At 53.9% G+C, this 18,838-nt stretch overlaps 1 protein-coding gene across 6 annotated transcripts in view; it reads right to left on the bottom strand.

Annotated features, from left to right (window-relative positions):
* Positions 1–18,838, bottom strand: part of EVL (Enah/Vasp-like) — a 145,888-nt gene that overhangs the window by 54,866 nt on the left and 72,184 nt on the right. For 2 of the 6 annotated variants that reach the window (XM_046009081.1, XM_046009087.1), the window contains exon 1: positions 13,841–14,100. The exons of 2 other annotated variants lie outside the window; for them this stretch is intronic. In XM_046009081.1, coding sequence (XP_045865037.1) covers positions 13,841–13,896 — 56 coding nt within the window. In that variant the 5' untranslated portion in view covers positions 13,897–14,100. Of the gene's footprint in view, positions 1–12,460; positions 12,502–13,840; positions 14,101–18,345; positions 18,498–18,838 lie in introns of those variants that run through there. 2 more of the 6 variants (XM_046009085.1, XM_046009082.1) reach the window with 2 other exon arrangements.

Raw genomic sequence — 18,838 nt, 5'->3', positions numbered from 1 at the left:
AGAGCATCCAACTGTCCCTGGAGGGGCTGATCTATGAGTTCTCATGCTCCGAAAACCACCAAAGGAGGTCCTGTGCCAACAGCTCACACGGCTTAGAAAAGACGCACAGCTTTCCCCTCCGGGAAAAAGTGCTGAATGAGAAAGGAATTCTAATGCCAATTTGCCGACTGTCGACAACATTCTAGGCACTGTGTGAAATAAGACACTGCATTAAAACACTTATGTGTCACAACTCAGGACAGCCATTCACTGCCCCCATTCTGTGGACGAGCAAAGAGTGGCTCAGAGACTTAGGAAAAGTTTTACAAATTCACACAGGTATTCAGGAATTACATTCGGGATTTCCAACCAGTTCTGTCTGACTCTAAAGCACATAATATTCTTCACAACATCCAACAAAATGTTCTATTTATGATACTATGACACGATACCAACCTACAATCTGTGCAGACACCCAATGATTAGATGACCTTCTGGAGAACCCGGCAATACAAGTAAAACTAATAGACAGCTGCGTCCAACGTCGCTGAAGACATTTCCTCTGTCAGAACATGACAGAAAAGCAGGGAAGAAACACTAGAAGCCCCCGGAGAGAGAAGATCGTCACGATCAGCGCTACAGCTCCTGTCGGGGCGTGCAGAGGGAGTGTCTCAGAGCCCACTAGCCTCTCCGCTCGCATAGGAGCTGGATGGCCTAGAACCTGTCGTTTCTTAGTCTCCAGCATATTAAAGGCTCAAACTGAAAAGGTAAGGCATGCTTGTTCTAGGTAAGCACGTCCAGAACAGTGAGGAGTGGTGGTTACCAGAAAGGATGGCCATATTATTACAATTTAAGAATTAGAAACAGTATTTAAAGCCCAAAATTTGAGGCCAAGTAATGTAGAAGCCAAAGTGTGTAATAGTAACAGATAATCATAATGATGAGACTAAGTGGTCAAGAAAAAGTCACGTTGTGTTCACTTTACCGCACTTAAGAAGGCAGGAAAATAAGATATTTGAGTAAGATCCCTTTCCCCACCCCCCGTGGTTGGGTGACAAAATAGTGGTTTCTATGGGATGAGCTCTCGGTGACTTGGGAACCTCAGCCTGGTCTACACAGTCAGCTCCTAAGTGTTCCAGAGGCCTCAGCATCCCCCCGCCCCAGCTCCCTCGTGACTTGGGCAGTGCGCGATCCAGTGCACAGACTTAAAATCTTAACACTAACTCTGTGTCCGGTGTACACACATGCCTTTCCGCACATATTCCTCCACTGCGCTTTACACCAACATCTACACACATTTCACGGCTGTCCGGCCACTGACGATGTGCCAGTGGGGGTCTCCAATCTCCTGCGGGCCCCCCAGCGGTGCTCTGGGGCCTGGGCGGCGCGCGTGTGCTTGACGGCAAATGCCCACACCGTGCGCGGAGAGCTGTGCGGTGGGCAGATGTATTGGCCGTGAATTGAAAGGGTCCGGCTGTACAACTGTGCTGCTCTTTCCCCCCCGTAAGTCATCACTCATTCAAAAATATTTAAGGGGAAATCAGTGATGATCAAAATAGGCCTGGGTCCTCCCCAGAGGACAGCCATATTAGAGAGAAAAAAAGAAAACACAAAAATGTGGCTATGCTTTGACTTCTCTGAGTTCGTCCTCCTCTGGCTAAGTCTCTGGGGCCCTGTTCTCATGAAGTCTAGTGACAGTGAGAGGAAACAACAGCAGTAGACAGACCTTGGCTCAAGTCATGGTTCCATCCCCGTGTGAGCCGAGCACAGATCAAGTTATGGGCTAAACTGCGTCACTTGCGGCTGTGGACACACTCGTGGCTAACCGTGAACGGGCAAGCAGCTGCGGTTCCTGATGCTCTCAGGGGCTGGGAGAGACCCCGAGATACGCAGGGCATTACTTAGCAGACCACGGACTTCCTGAGTCAGACGGATCTGAGCTCAACTCCCAGCTCTACCACTTGCTGGCGTGTGACCATGGAAGCCCTTGGGAGGATTCTGGGGAAGCCAATCTGGAAGGTACAGTGTGATGGGCGACACTTCCTAGAATCCCTGTGGGGCAGCCGCTGAAGTGTGCCCTTCAGATCTCCTTCAGGGGAACCTGTTGTGGGAGCAGAGCTGACCAAGGTCGCAGCCGCCGCCGCTCTGGTTGCCCACCCGAAGGCACGCGCAGAGGCCATGCTTCCCTGGGCCCCCCCCTACCAATGACTAGCGTAGCGGGAGCCGGCTCACTCCTGCCTGACCTGCGGCTCTTCCGCGGGGCCCTGCATCAGCCTGACATGCCTCCTACTCAGCCCTGTGCCCTTCCTGCCTCATGGCCTGGGGCTCCCCCTGCCTGCTCTCTCCGTCCTTCACTGATGGTTCCCTGTAAACCTCTCGCACGCCATCATCTGAAGGATCTTGGCGTCTGCTTCTGGGAGCACCAGAGAGACACGGCCCTGCCATTGTGCAGGTGGGCCATGCCCGTCTGGTTCTCTGCGGGCCCAGAGCCTGGCACGTCGCTCACTGCAGAACCTCAGGGCCTAGAGGGGACACCCGTGTCCCATGCAGCACGCCTTCTAAAGCAGCCCGCGTGCAGACTAAGCTTTCGACAGAAACTGCTCTCCAAGGCAGCCCACTTTGTTGTGATGTGGTTTCAGCTGCGAGGCCATCCCCGCCTTGTTCTGAGCGACACGGCCCTCAGTCCTTCCGTTACAGAGGTGTCTGGGACAGCCCATGACAGTCCACTGGGCAACTGAAGGGACACCTGGCCCTCCCCCCCGTTATCGACAGGACAAAGCTGCCAGTCACTCTCCTCCTGTGAGGCCCGCTACGTGGGGGAGGCAGGTTGTCCTCAGTCTGACAAGCACAGATGCCGGTGGGTCAAATACACTTAGTGACGCAGAGGCGAACGTGACGGTTCCTGCCCTCAGGGAGCTCGCAAGGACCCCGAACACGGGACAGGAAGCCGGGCGACTTTCTGAAGAAAACGCTGCGTGTGCCTCCGACGCAGACCTTCAACCCCGGCGAGCTGAGGAAGGGGATGTGGGACTCTCGGTCGGGGAGGCACACAGCCGGCGGGGGCCGGGAGGCGAGGACAGCGTCTGCAGGGAACCGCAGCTCCTGGGGGCCGGCACGGGCCTGGCCTCGCATCTCTTGGTGCTGCCGGAGACGGCGGAAGGTACCCCCCGCCGGGCCCGCCCCTACTAGGTGCCGAAACACCAAGAACCCAGGAACTCATTTTCTTTCTTTCTTTCTTTTTCTTTTTTTAAGATTTTCCTTATTTATTTGAGAGAGAGAGAGCATGAGAGGGGAGAAGGTCAGAGGGAGAAGCGGACGCCCCATGGAGCTGGGAGCCTGATGCAGGACTTGATCTGGGGACTCCTGAGATTACAACCTCAGCCGAAGGCAGACGCTTAACCAACAGCCACCCAGGCGCCCAAGAACTCATTTTCTTATTCTAGTTATGGCCACAGTTCCTTGTCGTTAACCCTTCAGGTTCGAATTGAACTTGGAGTTAGCCAAAATACCCTATTCTTTTTTTCCTATTTGAATGGCGCTTGTCTGGGCTTATTTTATCACAACAAAACCTAAATGCAAGAAAATACCCATTTCTTCTACTTATGATTCACCTTGCTTATATCCCTCTGGGATTTCTGTTTTAATAAAAAAATTTTTTTTTACGATTTTATTTATTTGACAGAGAGACACAGAGAGAGAGGGAACACAAGCAGGGGGAGTAGGAGAGGGAGAAGCAGGCTTCCCGCTGAGTAGGGAGCCCGATTCGGGGCTCGATCCCAGAACCCTGGGATTAGGACCTGAGCCAAAAGCAGACGCTTAATAACTGAGCCACCCAGGCACCCGTTTTAATAAAATCTTGTTTGCTGCCCAGTCTGGACATTGTCTCTGAGCTCCATCGAGACGACGGTCTTCTCCGCATCTTCCTGGATATGAAATCCCTGTACTAACCACAGGCATCATATGCTTCATTTGTCTAGATCAGTTACCATTTGAGGGCAGTCAGACAAATGTTTTCTTTTTAAAAATATTACTGGACAAATGAGTAAACTATTTATGAAAACATACACGTAAATGCAAACAGACAATCCCTCCTCCCCAGCCGTCCGCACATAACCGTCCACAGCCGTGCCTGTGTGGCCTCAGAGATGCCGCCCTTCCCGGCTCTAGGAACCCCAAAGTGCAGGAAGCCGGAGGGAAAGCTGAGGTCAGTTCTGAGGAGCGCTTCCGCTCTGACTGGCCGTCTTTCTGTGATCAGAACCACCAGCTGATTAGCGGGGGGAATCAGCCAAAACTCAGTGTCTGGTTTGTTCTCTATGGTGCTGCATCACTGGGTCGGTGGACATGTCCCTCTGGGGACCTATAAGCCTGCTCTGAGCAGGAGGAACCACCAGAATCTCTCTCCCAGAAGAAAGTTCTCTTGGAACAAATGGTCCAACCCCACTGTCATCTGGGCTTTTTAATTTTTTTTAAAAGATTTTATTTATTTGACACAGAGAGAGAGATCACAAGTAGGCAGAGAGGTGGGGGGGGGGAGCAGGCTCCCCGAGGAGCAGAGAGCCCAATGTGGGGCTCGATCCCAAGACCCTGAGATCATGCCCCAGCCGAAGGTAGATGCCTCACCCACTGAGTCACCCAGACACCCCCCCCTTTTTAAAAGATTTGATTTATTTGAGAGGAAGCAAGAGAGAGCAGAGCAGGAGGGAGAGGCAGAGAGAGAAGCAGACTTTCAGCTGAGCGGGGAGCTTGATGCGGGGCTCGATTCTGGGACCTCGGGATCATGACTGGAGCAGAAAGCAGATGCTTAATCGACAGCCACCCAGGTGCCTCAGTACTATCTGAGCCCAGCCCGGAGTAAGGTCTTGTAACTGGTTCAGCACTTAACTCTTTTAGAGGACACAACAGAGACAGCTACTGAAGACCGGCTGAAATCCCTCCATTAGAAGGAAAAGAGCAGGCCACGCCCCAGCTTTCTGTACGCAACCAGGGATCTTCCTGGACTCGACATAAAAAACCACTCGTGGGGTGCCTGGGTGGCTCAGTGGGTTAAAGCCTCTGCCTTCGGCTCGGGTCGTGATCTCAGGGTCCTGGGATCGAGCCCCGCATGGGGCTCTCTGCTCAGCGGGGAGCCTGCTTCCTCCTCTCCCTCTCTTTGCCTGCCTCTCTGCCTACTTGTGATCTCTGTCTGTCAAGTGAATAAATAAAATCTTTAACAAAACAAAACAAAACAAAAAAACACCACTCATGCATTTGGAGAGAAAACTCCTAGGCAGGAGCAGTTCGTGGCAGGGCGATGTGCGCAGCCGGAAGTCCGCCTCCTGCTCCGCCCCATTGGCGCTTCTGAAAGAGCGCAGATCTCTGCCCACCAGCTGTCGGACCTGACCGACATGACAGGGAAGGAGGTTTCTGAACTTGTCCCAGGCTCACAGTCTCCAGGAGAGTCACCTGGGAATCCCTTTCCACCCTCCAAGTATCTCTTAACTCTTTTACAGCACAAAACAGGTACTTGTAGGCACAGGAATTTATAAAAAATTGAAGCCTGTCATTTCCCTGCTAGTGGCAGATGAGACATTCACAAAGCTTTGCAGAACCTTTTTATTAGGCGCCTTAGAGGAGAGAAACTATGTGATTCTGGGCCTCTTTTCCAACAAAAACTTAAAGGACAGCGTGTTAAATTCAACTAAGGACAGAGGACATAAGGCCAAAAAGGGAACAGAGAGGAACGGGGCTAACCACAGACGCTTGCTGGAGACCTACGTCTGGGCCTGGGCTGGGAGCCGCACAGCACGGGGACCCCTCGGGCCAGAGGTGGCTCCCACAGTCCCGTGCTGTCTCTGCGGCTATCACAGCCCTTTTTGTTGGTCCTGCTCCTCTGGGTCCGTGTACACACCCCCTTCCCCAGGAGACTGCGAGTGCCTCCAAGGCGGAACCCCGCTGTTTTCCCCTTCGTAACCCCGGTGGCTTGTATGATGCAGACACCAAGTGTCTGTGGAATGCACGATTCTGAGTAAGTGTGTTTATGACCGTGAGCTCGTGGGAACGTCCATTTACAGTCCCGCTCCGTTTATTCTCAGACGGCTAGCATCCATTCTGGATTACCGACATTGCTGTCTGTCTCAAGACAGCGGGGATCTGAGGTGCTCACCGTGCCCCGTGCCAGGGCATGGCTGCTCCTGCAGGAACCCTCAGCCTCACCCCCCTGTGCGCCCAGGCCTGGGGAGACCAGAGGCTGTTCTGCGCGAGGGCGGGTTGCCCTTCCCAGCCCCTCTGGCCGAAGAACCACATGCCCTGTCCTCAGATCTCTTCTGCAGGGACAAGGATGGTACCTCCCTGTCCCCCAGCACCAGCAGAGCCTTTTGCTCAGCCCAGTGCCCTGATGTGGCCGCCCCCTGCAGACAGATCAAGTCACCACACTGTCCCACTGTCTCCCCAGCAGGACTGGGGACAGGGTTTGCCTGGGGCTAAGGGGTTTCCCGGGAGGCAGGTTATTTGGCACATCCCAGGTAGGCCAGGGTGAGCGGCCACCCTCCTGGGAGCTCCTTCTTTATCTTTCACTCGACAGACAGCCGTCACAGGGTTAAGCACCTGATAAGCACCCATGCGCGTGAGTTTGGCTGATGTGAGTCAGTGTGAACAGGTGCCCACTGCTACCCGCGCTGCTCCCTCTGGCTCTCCCTTCTCTTCCATCAGGCTCCTGCCTGCCTGCTTCCCCCGTTTCTTTGCCACTTGCTCATGCTCCAGGCCCCTCTGGAACCTGGCTTCTCTCCCCGACAGACACTTAAAGAGCTCCGCACGAGGTCGCTGGCGCGCACTTCCCAGGGCAGGCAGCTGCCCTGGAGGTCTCAAACCTCTCATCTCGTACTGAACAACGCTGCGACAATGTCCACACTTGAAGATCTCTCCTGCTTCTGCCTCTGCCTCCTCCCTGGCTCCCACTTCTCTCTGGTGGCTCCCTGAAGGCTTCTTCGTTCGAGGTTTTCTACTCGCCACTTACAGGAGGGGGTGCTTAAAATGGGGGCCACAGAAAGCCTTAAGGAGTCTCAGAACTCCCTGAAATTATTTGCAAAAGTGAGTGTGCAACTTTTTCTGAAGTAGGTTTTCATCGTGTTCTCACGGGCCGTTGCTCCAAACCAGACTGGAAAACCACTTTAAATCCCGGCGCTCTCCAATGTGAACCAGTTAGACTTTCTTCTCTTCTCACCCTGCACTCACAGTTCTCAAAACTGTGTGCGGCGGCGTGAGAATCGGGTAAGGTGTTCATTAAAACGCAAATTCTCAGACCCCTCTTCTGGAGAGCTTTCCCCAGTGTCAGCACTCAGAGCAGTACCGGGAGCCCTACAGCCTACACCGAAGACTAGGGTCCGATCCCTGCTCTCGGCAGCCCTGTGGGCCCTCACACTCTGGGCCTTGCCTACCTTGTTCATGACTCACTGTCCCCATTCTCCACGGCCTTGCTGCTCCAGCTCGTGCTGTTCCCTCGACCTGGGATGCTTTTTCTAGCCTAGCTTCCCAGCAATTCCTACTCATCCTACAGACCAGAGACCCATGTTACTTCTGCGAGAAAGCGCTCCTGGAAGCTCCAGGCTGAGTTAGATGGTCCTTCTCGGAACCCAGTTGGCATATCCTATGCCTTGGCACAGAACAGGTCTCATGGCAGGGGACGTCCAACAGCCTTCTACCTTGGGTCCCTCTGCTGGGCATGAGTGCCACCAAGGCAGGGACACTTCCTCAAGACAGGCTTCCCTGTGGGGTGGTCAAAGGCTTAGTCCACAGTTCCCGTCCCACCTGTTTATCTTGGGTGTTCCAGGACGATAGGGCAAATTCCTTGTGCTCTCTGGACACTGGGCTGCCCACACCGTGCCTGGTGCCAAGTGTGAGGAAGGGCCCAGCCGGCAGCTTGGCGGTAAAGCCAGGTCTGATGGCGAAAGCATCCTCCTGACGCTGGGCCAGTTAAAATGACTTGCCAGAATTACTCAAGAAACTGAAGAAGAAAGGAGTTCCCTCTGCCCAAGGTTTCTTCTCCCTCCTATGTCCACAGGTCTGCACCTCACCTTTCCTTAACGCTCGGGCCAAGTGCCACGGCCTTCAGCAAACATCTGGTTCGTTCCCGTTCACTTGGTAACTGCGAAGGGAATGGCACGATGCAAGTCTCTGGGAATGAAAAGGACATGTCCCTGCCCCAAAGGGATTGCAGTCTAGCAGGAAACATGAACACTTATGAAATGGGCATGCTAATGCCGTCACAGGGAAATCATGGGGTTCTGCGGGAGGAATTCTCTTCCGTAAAACAGAGCCAAGAAAGTGTAGGTATTTTTCTCTGTGCAGGTGCCCAGTATCCAGTACAGTCCGTGTGCTCAACCCGTGTGTGTCTGCCCCTTGTCCCCCTTGTTGGCCCTGTGTCCTCTGATCACTTTCAAGCTTTGCCGATAGCTCTTTGGTTTATCTTCCTTCCAAGAAGGAGAGCTGCTGGAGGCCGGCCCCAGGGTGAGCCGTCAGCTCCCCCATGGCCTTCCCGACGGAGTCCGGGGCCACGGCCCTTGCGAGCCCAGGCTGAGCAGCTGCTGAGTGAACTAGTTAAGTGACGAGGGAACAGGGAGGCCAGAGAGAAGTGGCCATAAATAAATGTTCCCAAAGCCAAGAAGAAATAGAGCCAGACTCCGAGGCGGCTGGTAAAGTCCTGACTTGTTTACTTTCAACATGCAAGCGATGAAAGTGAACTTGAAAAAAGGGCTGAGAGTCATCCGGAAGGAAGCCCCTCGGCCGGCAGCAGGGCAGCCGCCGCGGGAGGTGGGGGCCATGGAAACCTGTCTGGGCGCTCTGGCGTGCGAGGCTAGCCCCCAGCACCACGGCGAGGCGCAGAGGGGAGGGGACCGTCCTCTCCTTCGCCACCCTCTCTCTCTGAAGCATGAAGTGGCCCTCCTGCCCGATGTGCAGGTCCCTCGCGTCAAAGCCCGTGTGATGTCATGGGATACTCAACGACTCTCATGAGCGAGTGATCACATCTGTCCCCACGTTACATGAAGTGACTTATCCCCAACAACAGGCACCTCTAGCTCGGACCCGGTCTTCCCTTCTCTGGAGGCCTCTGCTTCTGGCTTCCGGGGCCTTCCTTGCGGGGTGCTCCCACTCACCCTTCAACTCTCCCTCCATGAACACCTGCCGCACCCCTCGGCCCTCGCCTGCTGTGCCGTCTCCTCCGGGCCCCACCAGCAGAGCGCAGGCCCCCCCACCCGCTCCACTCCAGTCCCTCTCTCCAGGGCCACCGGTGGCCTTCCATTTGCCAGAAGTGACAGACTTGCCCTCGTTCTTGTCCTCTTGGCCCCTTTCTGTACCCTTCCGTTGGCAGACAGTGCTGGCAGCTTGGTTCATTTCTACTCTGCCCCTTTTCTGGCCAGTCTTTCCCAGTGAACAGGGGCAGAAAGGAAAAATCTGGGGGCTGGTGGGAGCCAGGGACCAGAGGTGTACCAGAAACACAGGTCGGGGGCATTGAGTCAACACTGTCCACCACGGAGACGGTGTGGGGAGTGAAGGGAGCCCAGGCGGGGCCTCATTAGCTGGCGACATGGCTTCAGGGGAGCACACGCAAGGCTCTGGGAAATGAGGGGTGGATCTTTCTTGACTAGGTTTTCAGTTTCTTGGAGCTTGGATACGTCTGAGATAAACTGGAGCACAGTTTACTGACATGATCGGCCCCTGGCTACCATCTTGGGCGAGCAAATGCTGCCTCTGGTAACGGCACACGCGTGTGAGCAGAGACTTGGGTGGAATCAGCGTGAGGAGCCTCTGGACCCACACGCAGAGCTGCCTCGACCTCTTGTTCTGTCAGTCTCTACAGAGGAAACCAAGGTCTCCGGCAGGTTCTTCCCTGTGGCCGGGAGAATCACCTTGGGTGTCTAGGCGGGACTTGGGCGGTCAGGTTCTGTCCTGCGGAGCGTCCAGAGCCTGGGCTCATCCCCGGGAGGGGGCCCGCCAGCCAGGCCTTGATGCCAGGGCAGCTCAAATGCCCTGCTCTGCTGGGACTCTCCACCACCTGTCCTCTGTGTCATCTCCTGACAGTGATCCCTTCCCGCTAAGAAGCTGCTTCACCTTTCCTTACGCCACTTATCACTGTACTGAAGGTCTGCTGGTTTTCTCTGTCCCCCATGAGGATAGTTCTTTTTCGGTTTGTTTTAAAAATATTGCTCATCTCAGTAGCCCCGGTGCTTGTGACTAGTGATTGCTCAGTAAACACCTTTGGACAAATGTCTGCTTTAGCATTTGCCTACACCGCGATGTTCCAGTTCAGTGACTGAGGAACACAGGGACTTGGAATCACAGCTTTGTCAGAGCTGAGAAATAATGACAAGTACTTTACTCAGATGGAGGAAACGGGCCTGGAGAAGGGGAGTGTCTCCTAGGGTCCTGTGCTGTTATGTGGAAGGGCCAGGTCTAGACCACAGATCTTCCTTTCTGCCACACAACAGGGCTTTTCTGCTTTACTTAGTAAAGCATTTTTACCACATGTGACTTAGCTCTTCGATTTTTTTTCTGAATCACTTGAAAGTTGCAGATATCGTGTTACTTCAATCCTAAGGTTTTTAGCACACACGTCTTTAAAATAAGGACATTCTAATGTATAACTTAAGTACCATTATTACATTTAAGAAAATACCTTACTCGGCATCAGGGAAATACAAATCAAAACCACAATGAGATATCACCTCACACCAGTCAGAATGGCTAAAATTAACAAGTCAGGAAATGACAGATGCTGGCGAGGTTGCGGAGAAAGGGGAACCCTCCTACACTGTTGGTGGGAACGCAAGCTGGTGCAACCACTCTGGAAAACAGCATGGAGGTTCCTCAAAATGTTGAAAATAGAACTACCCCATGACCCAGCAATTGCACTACTGGGTATTTACCCTAAAGATACAAACGCAGTGATCCGAAGGGGCACGTGTACCCGAATGTTTATAGCAGCAATGTCTACAATAGCCAAACTATGGAAAGAACCTAGATGTCCATCAACAGATGAATGGATAAAGAAGATGTGGTATATATACACAATGGAATACTATGCAGCCATCAAAAGAAATGAAATCATGCCATTTGCGACGACGTGGATGGAACTAGAGCGTATCATGCTTAGTGAAATAAGTCAACCGGAGAAAGACAACTATCATATGATCTCCCTGATATGAGGACATGGAGATGCAACATGGGGGGTTAGGGGGACAGGAGAAGAATAAATGAAACAAGATGGGATTGGGAGGGAGACAAACCATAAATGACTCTTAATCTCACAAAACAAACTGGGGGTTGCTGGGGGGAGGTGGGGTTGGGAGAGGGGGAGGGGGTTATGGACATTGGGGAGGGTATGTGCTATCGTGAGTGCTGTGAAGTGTGTAAACCTGGCGATTCACAGACCTGTACCCCTGGGGATAAAAATACATTATATGTTTATAAAAAAAAAAAATTGGAAGGGGAGGTGAACCATAAGAGACTATGGACTCTGAAAAACAACCTGAGGGTTTTGAAGGGTCGGGGGTGGGAGGTTGGGGGAACGGGTGGTGGGTAATAGGGAGGGCACGTATTGCATGGAGCACTGGGTGTTGTGCAAAAACAATGAATACTGTTACGCTGAAAAAATAAATTAATTAAAGAAAAAAAAAAAAGAAAACACCTTACTAATAGCTAATACAGACCTCACCTTAAAGTCACCCAATTTCCCCCCAAATGTTTGATCTGTATGGGTCCACGATCTACCGCATGACATTTGGTTGCACTGTCTGCTTTTTCTCTCCTAAGCGAGAATGTTAGGCCACTTTCTGTTTTTCATCGATGTTGACTTCTTTTGTGTGAAGAGCTCAGGCCAATTGCCTTGTAGGCTGTCCACATTCCGCACTGTTTCTCACGACGGGACCCCAGCCCAGCAGGAGGCACCCAGTGCCAGCGGCCTCCTCTTGCAGACGTGAAGTGGATTAAGGGAACGGCCGCCAGACCTCTCCAGTGGCAAGGTGCATTGCCCCCTTGAGAATCAGTTAACCATTCATGGGTGGCTTTTTTCCCTCTAAGTGCCAACAGGCTCGAAATACGTTTAATGTTAGCTTCTCAACTTAAAACGTGTATTCTGAAATATCTCATACCCGTGAGACGTGGGTTCCCACAATCCCACCACGCAGTCCGGGACGTGGTGCCACCTCAAGTGAAACCGCGCAGCTTCTCCCCAGCTCTCGGGGCCCCTCCGCTCCCGCAGGCGCGGCATCTTGAACGGGGGCTCGCCGCTCCTGCGTGCGCCTCTGCAGCTCACGCTCACGATGGACGATTTTACAAAAGAGGTTCTCGAGACTTTTTTGTTTCAGGACCGCTTTACGCCCATAAAAACTACTGAGGATGCCAAAAAGCTTCTGTTTACGTAGCTTAAGTCTATCCGTATTCACCACAGTTGAAACTAAAACCGAGAACTTTCTAAAACACAAGAACGCACAAGCACCCATTTCATTACCTGTCGCAGGGACAATGTCCACACATGTCATGTAGCTTCTGGAAAGTTCCACCGTGCATTTGTGAGATAAGAGTGAAAAAGGCAAACAACGTCTTAATGTTATTATAAATATAGTTTTGACTCACAAACCCTTAAAAGGGTGGTTCTCCTGACCACATGTGAGAACGGCTGAACTACGGCAACGAAAACAGTGGGTGAGGTCTGCGTGTTTTCAAACGCAGAAACTCAAATGCTGACAGTTTGAGCCCCACTTCTGTAAGCGTCAGAATGAAAGGAAGGCTTTGGCTGTATGAAGCCTAAATTCCTGTGAGCCCAGACATCTTTCCTTCCATCCGAACCGGTTGGGGATCAGCCTGCTCTGTCATCTACCACCGAGACGTTTGCCTTTTCTCTGCTATAACGCCACTGGCCCAGATGCTTGGACAGCTGTTCTCCACTTCTCTGCGGAGTCTAGTGGAATCTGGAAAAAAACACTCCAACCAACTGTTGCGAGAGTCTGATATTCTCAGACAGAAGCTGTCTCACACCCACTTCCCACACTTTCTTTCCAGGCCACCAACACCACCCTTTCTGTGGGGAGCCGTCCGACAGTCCATGAGGACGCTGGGGCCACTCAAACTTCGGAAACATTTATAAATTCTGGTACATGCCTGTGTCCTCGCGGTCTGTGATTCTGCTTACTTGTGGAAGTGGACCAGGTTTCAACATAGCCTTGGGACAGCTACAGAGATCCGGCCGGACCCAGGACTGGGGCAGTGTGCTTATCTCCAAGGGTAAATTATAGCTGAGGACGGAGACCTGGCTGAGCCCCAGCAGACACCCCTGATCACGAGCATGCAATCCGCTCTGTTCAGTACACGCCCGAGCAAGCACAGGGACAGGCAGAAACGAGTGACACCATGCCCTGGGTGCGCAGATGACGAATGACTGACAGGCGCAGAGTGCCACAGGAGGACAGAGGAGGTCTCTGTGTCTCTCGTGGTATGAAATCAGAGACTGCAGGATAACAGAAATTAGGAGGCCCTGGTCCTAACCTTGACTTTGCAATTCGGGGTGAGTTCCTTCAAGAGGCTACAGCTAAGCTTAGCCTTTAAAGATTTTATTTATTTATTTGACAGAGATCACAAGTAGGCAGAGAAACAGGCAGAGAGAAAGGAGGAAGCAGGCTCCCTGCTGAGCAGAGAGTCCCATGTGGGGCTCGATCCCAGGACCCTGGGATCATGACCTGAGCCGAAGGCAGAGGCTTAACCCACTGAGCCACCCAGGCGCCCCTAAGCTTAGCTTTTGAGAATACAAGAGATCTGGTTTCAAATCCAACTCTGTCAAGGGAGACCACCGTGACCTGGAGTGAGTGACCTCTTCGCTGAGCCCTGTTCTTACCTGCAAGCTGGGACCAACGGTACAACCGCTCGGAGGATGAGGATTAAATACAGCATACATTACAGCGCCTGGCACGGAACACTCTAGAAAGGATAACTGTTGTTCTTTTTTGCCTTCCTGGGTTCAGCCACCAAAGTAAAAGCACTGGTTGAGACTGGTTGAGACCGGTTGAGACTGGCTGCCAGCCGTCTTCAGCCCAGGACACCCGAGGAACAGCGCACACTCTCATGAGAGCGGCCCGGAACCCGTGTGGTAATGTGTCTCAGCTGGAGGCACATCTGATTCTTTGGAACAAGAGAAGACAGAGAAGTTTCAGGAAGCTCTCCAAGTGACCTAGCTACACGCCCCTGGGAGCAGCTGCTGAACAACGTGCTCTCTGATGGCCTGACTGTAAGCTTCTGGACTCTGACTCGCCTGTGACGACAACACGTCCGGGAAATGCTCCTCTTAGAGGCAGTCTTCAAGCCCTGCTGCGGAGGCAGAGGTGTGGGTCGGACCTGGGCTGTGTGAGGCTTCTCACACCTTTACGCATTCAACGTCTGAGGGCAGTGGAACAGGGGCAATCGGCGCGCCCGAGCAGCCAACCAGCTGGCAACTGGACAGGGAGCCTTGGTGCCCCCACCACCCGAGAGTGAGCAAAACGTCTGCTCTTCTGGCCTCTTCTCCAGCACGCCACATGGGAAGCTGCACTGAGAAGGAGCTCCGGTGGGCCGGGCATCCCCGGCCCACACATCAAATGTAGTTAATTAAATCCAGCAACTCGATAAATGTAGCAAAACAGACAAGACGCCCTCCCCTCCTGGAACTTAGATTTTACAGGTGTGGAGGGAGAGATAAAGTAATAAAAATAATAAATAAGTTATGTAGTATGTTGGAAGCTGATAAGCCTTTAGAAAAAACAAAACACCAACCAAACACAATGAGGACAAGAGGGAGGCCAGGGAAGGGACTGAAATTAGCGGCTCCACCAGAAAGTGGCCCTCTCTCTCTCTCTCTCCCGTGGCCCTTCCTGCCACACTCTGGAATCAGCTGGTTCCCACTCAGCGCAGACTTGTTCGACCACCATTTACTGGGAGCCTGTCTTGCACAGGCTCACAAACCCCACAGACCCCCCAGCTGGCACTCCAGCTGCTTACTCGGGCCCCCCCACCCCCACCGTGGCAAGAGAAACCACAGGCCACCTGAGTTTGGTTTGATGCACTTCCTTCACACCCACGGTGACCCAACGGGATGTCCCGGAGGCCGCATCTGCACAGTGCATCCCGAGTCCAGCTCCTGCTCCCCACCTACACTGACTGTCCCCTCCCCAGCCCCAACTGCCCCCTCTCACCTGGACGATTCCAAGTTCGCCCAGAGGTCTCCCTGCCTCCACTCCTGCCACAACACAGATCATGAGCCACCCAGAATGATTGTTCTCAGCCCTCCATTGGATGCCTTTCCCCGTGCTTACCATCCTCCAAAGGTTTCCCACGACACAACAAACAAAATCTAACCCCTCACCAGGCTTGCCGGCTCTGCGTAAGGAGGCCTGTCCACTTCTCGGCCGGCGTCGCCCTTCCCTCTCCCCTGGTTCACGTAGCTTCAGCCTCCCTGTTCTCTGACCCTGACCCCACCAAACTGTTCCCGTCGGGGCCTTTACACTTGCTGTCCCTCCCTATGTGCCCCCCCCTCATACTTCCATCTCCGGAGTTTTGCACGGCGGCCTCATGACGTCATGGCGGAGTTGTCTGAATAAAGGTCCCCCTCCTGGGTGCTAGGTGAGGCGATGGCCTGGTCATTTGCAACCAGCCTCTGGTGCTGTTTGGTCTGTCTTTGGCTTATGGTTTCTTGACTGCTTCCCCTCCCTACCCTGCCCCCTGTGCAGTTTCAGGACAGGATGGCCCGTCTCGTTCCCCTGTTTCCCTGGAGCAGCCCCTGGCTGATGCTGACTGGGATGCTTGCTCGGTGCCTTTTTCTTTCTTTTTTTTTTTTTTTTTAAAGATTTTATTTATTTATTGACAGAGAAAGAGATCACAAGCAAGCAGAGAGGCAGGCAGAGATATAGGGGGAAGCAGGTTCCCTGCCAAGCAGAAAGCCTGATGCGGGGCTCTATCCCAGGACCCTGGAATCATGACCTGAGCTGAAGGCTGAGGCTTAACCCACTAAGCCGCCCAGGCACCCCACTCAGTGCCTTTCTGAAAATCATGCACTATCCTTCGGAGTTCACCCGAGGTCCCCAGAGTCGGTCCCGACAGCCCCAACGTCTCAACTCCTGCTTCTCTTCCTGTCTACGCTCATCACTGTGTGTGCCGCGTGGCGCTGGGGACTCGCGGGCTCTCCACTCCCGAGTGCTGTCCCCCTGACCCTGTGTGTCTCTGCATGCCCGAGCGGAGCAGCTCTCAGTGCGGAAGGGCAGCACGGAGCCAGCAGCCCGGAGCACAAGGCTATGTTTCCCGGCAAGTCGCTCCTTTTCTGCCTTGGTTTCTTCCTCTGTGCAATGGAAGCAAAAAAATGAAGCCCCGCTGCCCTCAGGACTGCCGACAGAATGAAAGACAACGCTGCCAGCGTGGTCCGGGCGGGCCGGACACTGCCATGGGCTCCATGCACTCCCGCTCCCAGCCCAGGGCCAGGTGCTCGGGAAAATGCTGCTTGGCTTCTGGGTGGCCAGAGCGGGCACCGGAAGAAAAGCTTCCACGATTCGAAGGCCCTGTGGATGCCCGCTACAGGCACACGGGTGAATGGAATCTAGGTGCCGTACCCTGTTAGGTCAGCAGCAGGAGGACCAAAAAGCCTGCAGGTTTTCCAGCGGCTCTGCTCGTGGCTACTGACGCTGCCCCACCAGCTGGGTGTGGGGAGGCCGTGCAGGACCCCGGGCTTTCCGCCTGGCTGGGCCACCACCTCCTTCACCAGACCGGTCGGGCCAGGGCTCTCGGCCTCCGTTTCCGGATCTGTGTACCTCAGAACCAGACTCGCTAGGAAGTATCCAGACTTCAAGACCAACATTGCCAATACACATTTTTTCCCTCAAAGAGATGCTGAAGAATACTTTACAAAGATAAAAGACAGTTAATTTGGCTGAAGTGGAGGGTAAGAGGCCCAAAGCACCACTGACCTGGCTGCCCGACTGTGGGTCGGCTCTAAGGGCCTTTCAAGACGGAGAACTCTAAGACTCTTACTATTTTAAAAAACCTGTTTTGCTTCCTCCCCCTTTACTTCAGACTCGTTTTTCTGCAGCGGCAGTGGACAGGGTAAGTAAACTGCCTGAGCTTTTCACACTGTAGTTCACAGCTGAAAACGACTCCGGTCCTCACCCACTCTGGAAGTGCACACGCCTTTGAAATCAAGTATTCGGTTCTCCACAGCTCCACCCACAAGTCCTTCAGAGTTATAGGAAAATTGCTAAAACGATAGAAAACCGGCTGCAAGGGAGCAGGAATAAAGCCAACCACAAAGAGACAGTGTTTCCCAGGCCCTGGTGGCTCCGGGCCGAGCGGAAAGGACTCCGACAGCCTGGCCAAGGCTTCGATGCCCCCTCACCAAACACCCGCTTGGAGCAGAAGGCGTAGGGCCACAATCTGCTCGCCGCGGGGCCGGCTCTATTAGCTCGCTGCCAAACGCTTCCAGAACACCTGGCGGTGCCCTGGGAAAAATGCAGGGGACAGCCGTCCCGCCTTTCGCAGCCATGCAACCCTAGGCCAGCGCCCCCGCTTTCCAGAGGCTGGCTTCTTCCTCCTCAAAAGCCGAGTGCTGACACCTTCCTGATCCGCCAACACGGCCGACAGAACCAAGTAAGAAACCCGGTGAAGCAGCACTTTGTACAGCGAGGGCGACACAAAGTTAGTACTGAGTTAATCAAGTCGACACCCCAAGTTCCCGGGGGACAAAACTGTCTTATCACCGACCATGTTTCCTGGGGTCGCAGGGTGGGGAGAATCACAGCTGAGGTGTCACCCCCATGTCAGAGAGAGTGCCCACAAGGAGACCCGCACAGTGTGGCCTGGCTGCCACCTGCGCACGGCCTGAGCGGTGGGAGTCTGACGGGCCGATGGCCTCGGTCACCAGCCTCTCAAGCAGGTCAGGACCCTGCTAGTCAGTTCCTGAAGTTTCCATTTAAAAAGGAACCTCAGTGATTCCCTCTTTGCCCAGTATTCAGAGAAAACAACCTGAGAGAAGAGCCAGGACCTCAGAGCCAACCACAGCCCCCTAGATGGCTCAGAGCCCGTCTGCAATCCGAGGCAGCCGTCTGACTGCTGAGCAGTGCCTTCAACACAGAAGCCATTACAGATCCCAGACATGGAGGGACACGGGCCCATTTAATGACACACCGGCAGATGGAGAGGGGGTGGGCTCTGTGCCTAATTTGCCCTGAGACCCCGGGTAAGTCCCTCCCCCTCTGGTCCCTGATCTCCCCCTTAGTATAACAAGGGGGTCTGGGATGATTTCTATGGTCTCTTCAGCTCTACACGATTATGAGTTTAGGTTTCCTCTTGACATTCCTCTGTCCCCTTTTTGGTCCCCATACTCACCCCGTGGCCATGGCTGAAAGGCTTAAGCACAGGGAACCCTGAGGAGGTGAGTTCTGTCCTCCCACAGGCTATGCCGGTCAGAGGACCACGGACCCTCGGAGGGCAGCAACTTGATTTTTAGATTCTACTTAAGACCAAACAGGAAAAGGAAGCTGAACCAGAGACAAAGGGGAAACAAACCCCAGTTACAAACTGAAACCCAGGGAGAAGACAGAGAAACGAGAGGCTCAGAGCGCAGAGCCCCCACCTCCCGGCGTGGGCGGCCGAGCCACCGCGCCACCCCATGGCGCTCCCATGGCCCACGGCCCGGCCTCCAGCCCCGAAGCAAAGTCCTTCCGGGGAGGCTGCAGCCGCCGGCTGGGGCTGGGACCTGCGGTGGTCCCCACCTGCCCCCCCCCACCCCCCCCGCCCGCTCACTGCCGCCCTGCTCGGCCACAGCCGCCTGACAGGCCTGGGCCTAGCTCTTCCCACCTGCTACAGAAAGGGGGGGGGT

Source organism: Meles meles, chromosome 6, assembly GCF_922984935.1.
Source record: "Meles meles chromosome 6, mMelMel3.1 paternal haplotype, whole genome shotgun sequence".
Classification (NCBI taxonomy): Eukaryota; Metazoa; Chordata; class Mammalia; order Carnivora; family Mustelidae; genus Meles; species Meles meles.
This window is presented reverse-complemented; position numbering and strand designations above follow the sequence as displayed.